The following is a 10,008-nucleotide window of genomic DNA, read 5'->3' as shown; positions in this document are numbered from 1 at the left end:
AAAAGTCATTAAGTTAAGCATCGAGTACTAAGAGAAATTTGTTTGTGGTTTCAGAGGAGACGGGTCGCGGCTACAGCTCATACCACGGGCCGTACTACATGCACGCCGAAGACCGCTACCACGTCGGCGCCGCCGGCAAGCTGATAGACGGCAAGATTATCGTCGGTGGCCGTGGCGGAAGTAACAGCGGGGGAGGTGGTGGTGGGGGTGGTGGAGGCGGCGCTGGCGGCGGTGGTGGGGGTACCGTAAGCGGCGTGGTGGCCGCCGACGGAGGCGGTGCCGGAGGCGGTGCGGTCAGTTCCGGATACCAGTACTTCCCGCCGTACAGCGACGCCTCGCCGGGGTTCGCGCTCGGTTCTTCAGACTCGGCGTCCTCACAGCAGGTCAGCTACGACTCCGACTCTGCCAAGGATTCGTACCAGGCGGACGCGGACATGTACGGGATGCCCGCAGCGGCCGCCGACGCCGGCGGGGACATGATGGGTGACTCGCAAATGGACGACATGCCGGCCGGAGGCGGCTACGACTACTCCCCGCCCAAGCAGCCGTTCGGCCTGCGGGAGCAGAACTCGGCCAACAGCATGTCGGCCGGCGACAGCGGCAGTGGCGGCGACCAGCAGTACAGGGGCCCCGTCTACCCGCACCAGTCTTATCCAGAGTCCTACCCGGAGGAGTACTCATACTACCCGGACCACGGGGCCGGCGACGACGAACCTGAGGACAGTTATATGCCGCCCGAGAAGCCGAAGGGCAAGAAGAAGCCGTCGGCGCCGCCCCCACCGCCTCCAGCACACCCGCCTCCTCCCGAGTATCTACCACCGTACGCGCCGAAGAAGAAGCCGCCACCGTACGGCGGTCACGGCGACGAGGATGACGACAGCTACGTGCCCTACCCTCCGCACGACGGGGGCGACGATGACATGGACGACGGAGACGACCAGCATCACATGCCGCCAGCGCGACCGCCGCCCCCGCCGCCTCCACCTCCTCCGGACATGGGCCACCACGGATACTACCTGCCGCCGCCACCCGATCACCACGACGAACCAGAGGAGCCGCCGGAGTACGAAGACCACCATCCGAAAGACGAGGACGAGGACAGCAGACTGAACAAGCGGCCCTACAGCTACTACGGCATCGGTCGCAAGCTGTGGTACATCCCGCTCTATTTCAGTGTCTACTTCATCTTCTACGTGACAGCGCTCATCATCAAATCTATCGCGAGGCACAAGATCCGGTACCCGCTGACCCACAGCTGGAACAAGAGGTCAGTAGCGGAGGCGGCCGGCGTGGCGCTGGTCGAGTCTGTGCAAACAGCGCTGCGAAACGCTGCCTCCAAATACGAATGAGATGCTTCAGATCTCAGTACGAACGAACTGAACTACCCTACTCTAGCTTCGCTCTACTCTCCATCGTGGCTATCATCTGCGAATGAGATGTGGCCAGTTCAAGAAGTGAATGAAGTTTTGGAGGTCCTACGAAAAATGTGAGAGCAGAGTTCGAGTACGACAATTCTGATTTAAACAGGAGTCGTATTTATCACATTTTTCTTCTCTTCCAGTACAAAAAAAATTATAGAATCCTATGGTGATGAATTTCACATATTCTATGAGGTGAGACCAAACTAAATCGACAAAGTTTCGCACGCTGTTCAGAGATACTTTTTGAATATTTTGATATGAGGCTTCCTTAGTCTCCGTTTCTCGAAAGAGAGTAATTGCGTTTCTTTTCATTTCTTACTCTAACTTATCTTAGTTTATTCACTGGACTGAAAGTATCTGCATAAAAGTGTAACAGTGTAGATAGTTCCATTCACACGCGGTGTCTGGTGTTGACAACCAAAATTACCACTGTGCTCTTCGTCCTCAAGCTTTTATTCAGTATTGTTTCAGGTTTGTTTCTGGCTGTAGCTGCAACGGAACAACGCCATCATTATATTATGTTGCGTTGTTCCCACAGTGACTGCACAAATATCACGACAGTTTTACATCTGAATGTTGTTTTATTGCTCAGTGCTTCGTATCTAATGTTTTGGTAACTCCGTATTATAGGCTTTTTCGCTGTTTTGACAATATCTTCGCAGAAACAAAGGTAACTGTGGTAAAAATTAAATCTTATCTAAAGCTGTGGGTTGCCCTGTGGGTTTCTTACATCAAAATACTCAGAAAATATTCCACTATCAACGTCAGAAATTTTTTTCGGTGTTGTTGAGATTCACCATGAATTTTTCCTTTTCTTTCTTTTATCGCTGAAACCTGACCTTTTTTGTAATGCCTCGTGACGATTTCATGCATGTTAGGTTATTATCTGCTATCATTACTATAATTTTCATGATGCTTCTTGTTCAAAACCAGAGAACCGTTTGCCATGTTTGGCAAGTCCGCATCTAGGGCTTGCTTTTTTGACTATCTTCCTCGACAAGTTTCCCGGTTTGAGTCCCAGTCCAGCACAAAGTTATCAAGTGGCGCTCATAAGTAACGCACCATCAACATTCCAGTATGAGGCAGTACTATATTTCTCATTGCATACACCTATAATCTTTCTGTTGTTATAGTAAATGTTCCGAGTATATTTCTCAACACCACTATTTTGTTTCATTTCTTATATGACTACAATCTTTTTACTATCATTTTGTCATGTGGTGGCCGGTTTCTTCATTTCTATTTTTTACATTATACAACTTTAATTTCGTAGTTTACAAACTATGTTTTGGGTATCGGAATTCTGGTCGATTTTCTACAGCAGTGACTTCTGCTCTTAGTGTACGTTCAGTTCTCGTCCTCTTAGAAACACTAACAGAGACCGTTACCACGTCTTCTCTGCCAGGCAGCCTTCACAGAACATGCCATGGCTCTATCAGAACCCATTGGTAGGGCCGGATGGTTCTCTTTGGCCTGAAAGAAGTTCTTGACTCCAGTCATTCTGAAGTATGTGGTGTCAGAGGAGTCTACCAGTGCTTTACGGGCTGTCTCTTAAGCCTCTCTGACGCATGTGCATCACGTCCATGAGTATTGAATCCAATACGTGAAGTTGGCGCGTTACCGACAAAGTGGACATTTCTAGAGAGATGTTTTTCCTATAAAAAGCCTATTTCCCAGATTTGCGTGTGCTTCAAATTTTGGAGAATACATTAGAGTGCCATCAAAAGTTTGTTTAATTTCAACTTCATGTTTTTTGCTAAAAGAGCTCTATTTTAAATACTGGAACTTCAGTTAGAAGTATAGTAACATTTGCACGTTCGACGGTTTGTATGGACACATGATTAATCTTATGTTCAAGGGAAACCTTGGACTTGTACGGGTAGCAAAGAGTTGCTCACTGTTATTTTCATTTTTGATTTTAATCATTTCCACTGTACATAAATTCATATATACCACATCATTTATTTATTTGTTTATTTATTTATGTGAATAAATCAGTCAAACAAACAATGTGAGTTTAATTCACACACCTAAGTTAATGACTTCATATCGATATGAAATTGTTTATTAACTGGATCCTTTAGGAAAGTTTTTAGAATGTTGCATGTTCTGTAAGAAATTGTTAAAGAGAACATGAATCTAACACTGAATTTTTTTACTAGCCTGCAACAAAAATTACGTGAAACAATTATAGCTACTACTACCTATAACTAGTGAAGTATCTATTCGCTTATTTTAATTAGTAGTTTCAAGCTATTAACTCTCATATTCAGATGAAATATGTAGAATGATATTGTATTTTATCGAATCATTGAGCTGAACACTGTGGACCGTTTCTCTGTGGCAAAATATATAATATGTCTCATACAGCGCCCGCAAACTACGCCTCATAAACACAGAACCAGGGAAGACGAATGGAATATTCCAGAATTTGAAACACGAACATCTGCTAGCATGAGTTTCTTAGAAGTAGATACCTTAGGGGTTGCGAAGCAACTCAAATTGCTTGATACGGGCAAGTCTTCAGGTCCAGATTGTATACCGATTAGGTTCCTTTCAGATTACGCTGATACTATAGCTCCCTACTTAGCACTCATATACAACCGCTCGCTCACCGATAGATCTGTACCTACAGATTGGAAAATTGCGCAGGTCGCACCAGTGTTCAAGAAGGGTAGTAGGAGTAATCCATTTAACTACAGACCTATATCATTGACGTCGGTTTTCAGTAGGGTTTTGGAGCATATACTGTATTCAAACATTATGAATCACCTCGAAGGGAACGATTTATTGACATGTAATCAGCATGGCTTCAGAAAACATCGCTCTTGTGCAACGCAGCTAGCTCTTTATTCGCACGAAGTAATGGCCGCTATCGACAGGGGATCTCAAGTTGATTCCGTATTTCTAGATTTCCGGAAAGCTTTTGACACCGTTCCTCACAAGCGACTTCTAATCAAGCTGCGGAGCTATGGGGTATCGTCTCAGTTGTGCGACTGGATTCGTGATTTCCTGTCAGGAAGGTCGCAGTTCGTAGTAATAGACGGCAAATCATCGAGTAAAACTGAAGTAATATCAGGTGTTCCCCAGGGAAGCGTCCTGGGACCTCTACTGTTCCTGATCTATATAAATGACCTGGGTGACAATCTGAGCAGTTCTCTTAGACTGTTTGCAGATGATGCTGTAATTTACCGTCTAGTAAGGTCATCCGAAGACCAGTATCAGCTGCAAAGCGATTTAGAAAAGATTGCTGTATGGTGTGTCAGGTGGCAGTTGACGCTAAATAACGAAAAGTGTGAGATGATCCACATGAGTTCCAAAAGAAATCCGTAGGAATTCGATTACTCGATAAATAGTACAATTCTCAAGGCTGCCAATTCAACTAAGTAACTGGGTGTTAAAATTACGAACAACTTCAGTTGGAAGGACCACATAGATAATATTGTCGGGAAGGCGAGCCAAAGGTTGCGTTTCATTGGCAGGACACTTAGAAGATGCAACAAGTCCACTAAAGAGACAGCTTACACTACACTCGTTCGTCCTCTGTTAGAATATTGCTGCGCGGTGTGGAATCCTTACCAGGTGGGATTGACGGAGGACATCGAGAGGGTGCAAAGAAGGGCAGCTCGTTTTGTATTATCGCGTTATAGGGGACAGAGTGTGGCAGATATGATACACGAGTTGGGATGGAAGTCATTACAGCATAGACGTTTTTCGTCGCGGCGAGAGCTTTTTACGAAATTTCAGTCACCAACTTTCTCTTCCGAATGCGAAAATATTTTGTTGAGCCCAACCTACATAGGAAGGAATGATCATCAAAATAAAATAAGAGAAATCAGAGCTCGAACAGAAAGGTTTAGGTGTTCGTTTTTCCCGCTCGCTGTTCGGGAGTGGAATAGTAGAGAGATAGTATGATTGTGGTTCGATGAACCCTCTGCCAAGCACTTAAATGTGAATTGCAGAGTAGTCATGTAGATGTAGATGTAGGCGACATATTAAACAAATTATTCCTTGGATCTAACCTCCAATGAACAGCATAATGCCTTACTAACTATTTTAATATATGCCTTGTCACAGAATTCTAAAATATCCAAAATGGCTAATCCCAATAAGGGATTCATTCCAGTTATCACTGATTTGAGTCTGCGGATAGAACATGAGGCTGAAACGATGTTGTTTTTTTAGCGTAGAAGCCAGGATAATTTTGATTTTGGTAGAGTTTTCTGTTGATAGGATATATTGTCAGTGAATATAGACTGTATCCATTGTTAAACTTAAATTAATACATGTTGTACGAAACTGATGGAGAACAGCGACTGTGGTTTAAATTTATGAAGCACCTTTTGTTGCTTCAGATGCTTTTTACTAATATTTACTCGCATTACACGTTTCAGCTGCATGCAGCCATCATTAGGTGCATTATCGTTGCATGTACGTTACATTAGTCCGAAGAACGATGATGATTATTTGCTAAGTGTGCCAGCAACGTTATGCACCGAAAATTGACTATTTTTGCCAGAAATTTATTTGTCTGGCCAACTGAACCAGTAACAACCACATCACTTAGCACTTAGGATGTTCACATTCCAAAGACACTTAATTGGAAGCATGTGGCCGAAACGCCTCTTGCTAGTATAGACATTAGTACAAAGTGAATGAAGCAGGAAAAATTACTTCATAAATTCAAAATATAGTCGGTGGCGTTAATCAATTCCATACAATGTGTATAATTCAACTTAAACAATATTGTTCTGTATTCACTGACAATGTATTCTATCAACAGAAACCTCTACTAAAGAAAAACATTTCGTGGATTTAGCTTTTAAAAAACTAGCGGTGTTTCAGCCTAGTGTGCTATCCGCACACTCAGATCAGTGGTAAATGGAATGCATCGCCCGTTACGATTATCCATTGGGATATTTTGGAAACCCCTGACAATACATATATTAAAAAAAGTTATTACAAGTAGCTGCAGTTAGTCACGTTATTAAATATTCGTATATTTTCCTTAGTAATATGGAGTCATTTTATGCTTTTCGTAGAAGTGGATTACATTATGGTTCTAAGGTACTGCTCATTATTTCGTAAACATTTGAAGTTCACGGTTGTCTTACATTATACATTATCCGAGAATCTGTTCTTGAGCAGGAGAAGTATTGGAAGGTTCTATGTACGTATTTTTCCTGGACGTCAGACTTTTTCAGGGACTTCTTTGTTATGAGTAATTGCGTCATACAGCAAACATAGCGTTCTATAAACTCTCTTCCTTTTTTATTTACGACCAAAATTCATTATAGTAATGTTGTACTAGATGTTTACAGTATGAAAGATGTGCCGTGGTGTGAAACATTGTAATCAAGGAAGCCATTAATGACCAAAGCAATTCAAAACACAGGATAAATTTTGGATACACTAATTTCCATACGGGTTTCGCTCAGTACAGCAGTTCAGTCGTTCGTACAGTCAATCGTTCCTGATAACAAGATATCTTTCAAACACTGAGTTTAAGTTAACTTACAAATCTGGTAAACAAGTATATACATAGAAGACAAAGGGTTGTCTGAAACCTACAAAAATTTGGAGGAGTGTGTGACTTCGGTCATCAATGAACGGGTCACAAAAATGCAAGAACTTCGAGGAGAAAGAGAATACAACACTAATTACATAATGGTAAAATGATGAATAAGAATGGTAACTTTCAGTATAGAAAATATCCGCTTACTTTAAAAAAGGAATGGAGATTTTTATGATTATTCTCCAATAAACACTAATTTTGTGTAACATAGAGAACATTACATCACCTGGGTTTGTTGGAAATTTATTTAGCTGAATACATCAATCAACACATCAAATGACTTACTAATTTTGTTGATCCAATAAGTTGTGTCATAAGACGTGTTGCATGTTGCATGCAAATCTTATTTCGTTAGTGATTAAACTGCAACACTGAGAACCAGAAACCCCTGTGATACGGCTTCTTTTGTGCATACTTTGCAATTACCCTCAGCACAAAACCTAGTCTCTTATATCATGCCTGATACATACACACTAGAGAGCAAATGAGTCAGTTGTAGTTACTTCTCTGTTCCATATAGTCACAAAAATGAAATAAAGGCCTTTAAATATGAGTTTACGTAGGTTTCACTAAAATAGAACGGTTGTACTACTTGCCCTTCAACTCCTATGCACCAAAAATCGAAGCTAAGGTGATGTCTTACTTCACGTCGAGCAATTTCACTGCAAGTAACACAAAGCATGCAAACTGTAAGTGAAAACAATCCTTTTCTCGCGCCCCAGAAAATGGAAACTGTGTTCACTTTACTGGTTTCGAAATAAGTGTACACAGACTTATAAGTATATAAGCCAAACAATGAAAATAAAATTTTTCTCTTAACCATTACTACGGTTGAGATTAGATTTACCAAAAACAAAAAATTCTAAACAAACACCGACGATGCTGTCTGCTTAGCAGGAAAAATTAACGGATCTAAATAGAGAAGAAGAAACAGACGCCAGATTTCGTCAGCTGCAGAGGTATGATTTCTCACCTAACTTAACTTTGATGTGGTTATTAAATACTGTCTGGGGTCTAGATATTTATGAATAAAGAAATATAAGCAGCTCGGACGTACAGAGATGACATTTTTTGAAAGAAGACGGATATAAGAAGGACTAGCAACAACAAAAAATAGAAAACTCTGGACGGTTTGAGGAAAGTGGTACATTACTTACTGACACGATTCATCAATGCACATGAAAAGTACTAATAGAAAAACAAAAACAAATGTGGTTGTGGTACAAGTACTCCAATTGCAAAATGTTTAAATCTTATTGATTAAGAGGCTGAGGTAAATAATTTCAAATTGGACGTTTTGGAATGCTCAAGCTGGAAAAAATCTTAAGTTAGTCTCTGCGAAATGTCTCCTGTTGTTTGCCTAGACATACAGATGATGAAATAATTATAGCCCACTTATTTTACTTTATAAAAGTTCTTATGGTTTAATACAGTTTATTTCGTGATACATGAGTGGACTTCTTTACAATATAATCGCATACTTCGAACTGCAGCCGATGTTCAAGAACGTCAGAGTAATGCCTTTGGTTTCGGTTATGTGAATGGAACAATAATCCGACAGCTGACTAACAACATCCCACTAGATAAAATATTTTTGTTGAAACTGATATCTTGTAACAAATCCCATTGTTCATCGTACACCATAATAACACAGATCTGGTATTAACTGACAAATGCAGAACTTCACAACAAAATATAGCTATTATTTGATAGAAACGAAACAAAGCTTCTAACACTGTACTATCAGCACACTAATAATAATGGTAATAGTTAACAAAAATAGGATGAGTTCAAGGAAAATTATGAAGAAACGGGAAACGTTCAAAGAAATGGCTAAGAGTTCCATATTGTAAAGTGCGACGTTTCTCTTTCTCTCTCTCTTACTCACCCGTTCTTTCTGATTTCGTAATGTTTATTTTGATCGTCAATGAAATATAATTCTTATAGCTCTTCTTTTAAAGTTCTCCTGTCTTTACATTGACAAGAACTACATTTCTTTCTATTTTATTTCGGAAATAGCTTTTACTTACACTTAAAATGAATATTTCGACATTTTTCATAACTTGGCTTTCTTTCCTTGACACTGACATTTTCGTCTTCGTGACACAATTATACTCGTTGCTTATTGCAATGAATCTATTTGTCACTTGTCTCCACCATATTTTTGTGTAAATAATCGCTTATGTTAATCAATACCATCATTTGTACAAATAAGGCTGCAACTTCAGAATACAGGCTCTTACACTGTTAACTAGATAACACACCAAATAGAGATGACAACTACGCCACATGACAAGGATCCTCTCACCATCTGCCTCGTATCAGCGTAAGTTCCAGCATCTCCACTCACTCGCCTTAACGGTTCCATCTACGAGGGCTACCCAGACGGTAACAGACATTTTGGTCTATTGCGGCGTTAGGCGGGGCTACAGCCGCCATCTTTATGCCATAATGTTCGAACGCTCGGTACGCATACAGCGGTGGTAGCGTGTGGTCTGTGTTTCTGTACTTTACTTCCTGTGACGTGTTAAAATGCGCGCTCCAACGGAAAACTCCTTCATATGTGAGTTGCGTTCTGTGATCAGGTTTTTGTTGGCAAAAAACTGCAAACTAATTGAAAAATATCGGCACCTTTGCGATGTGTACGGAGGAGAAAGCCGAGTGAGTCAGTGATACATTGATTTTAAAAATGTCTGTACCAAAGTTCACGACGAGGACAGCAGTAGTGGACCTACCCTTGTGACTGACGACTGTTGGTGAAAACCAAAGACAAAATTACGAAAGTTTCACTACATTTTCTCGAAACATAGCTGAATTTTGGTGTATGAAACTGTGGCTGAGAAGCTTGGTTACCACGAATTTTGTGCTAGGTGAGTTCCCAAATTCGTAACAGAAGACCACAAGAAACAGAGACTGCGTGCAGCACTGACCTGACACGAAGATTACGAGAAAAATTGTAGCAAAGTTATTAATTGTATCGTAATTGGGGGCAAGACTTAGGTGAAGCATATC

The 10,008-nt window shown here is 41.2% G+C and overlaps 1 protein-coding gene across 1 annotated transcript; it reads left to right on the top strand.

The window, feature by feature from the left end:
* The first annotated feature begins 271 nt into the window (after positions 1–271).
* LOC126307140 (basic salivary proline-rich protein 4-like) lies at positions 272–3,380 on the top strand. Its single transcript, XM_049992070.1, has one exon. It carries the CDS (start codon positions 435–437, stop codon positions 1,347–1,349), a length of 915 nt encoding a protein of 304 aa, XP_049848027.1. The 5' UTR covers positions 272–434; the 3' UTR covers positions 1,350–3,380.
* The last annotated feature ends 6,628 nt before the right edge of the window (positions 3,381–10,008 follow it).

The sequence above is a fragment of the Schistocerca gregaria genome, chromosome 1, assembly GCF_023897955.1.
Source record: "Schistocerca gregaria isolate iqSchGreg1 chromosome 1, iqSchGreg1.2, whole genome shotgun sequence".
NCBI lineage: Eukaryota > Metazoa > Arthropoda > Insecta > Orthoptera > Acrididae > Schistocerca > Schistocerca gregaria.
The sequence above is the reverse complement of the archived record's forward strand: the minus strand, read 5'-3'. Positions and strand labels throughout refer to the sequence as shown.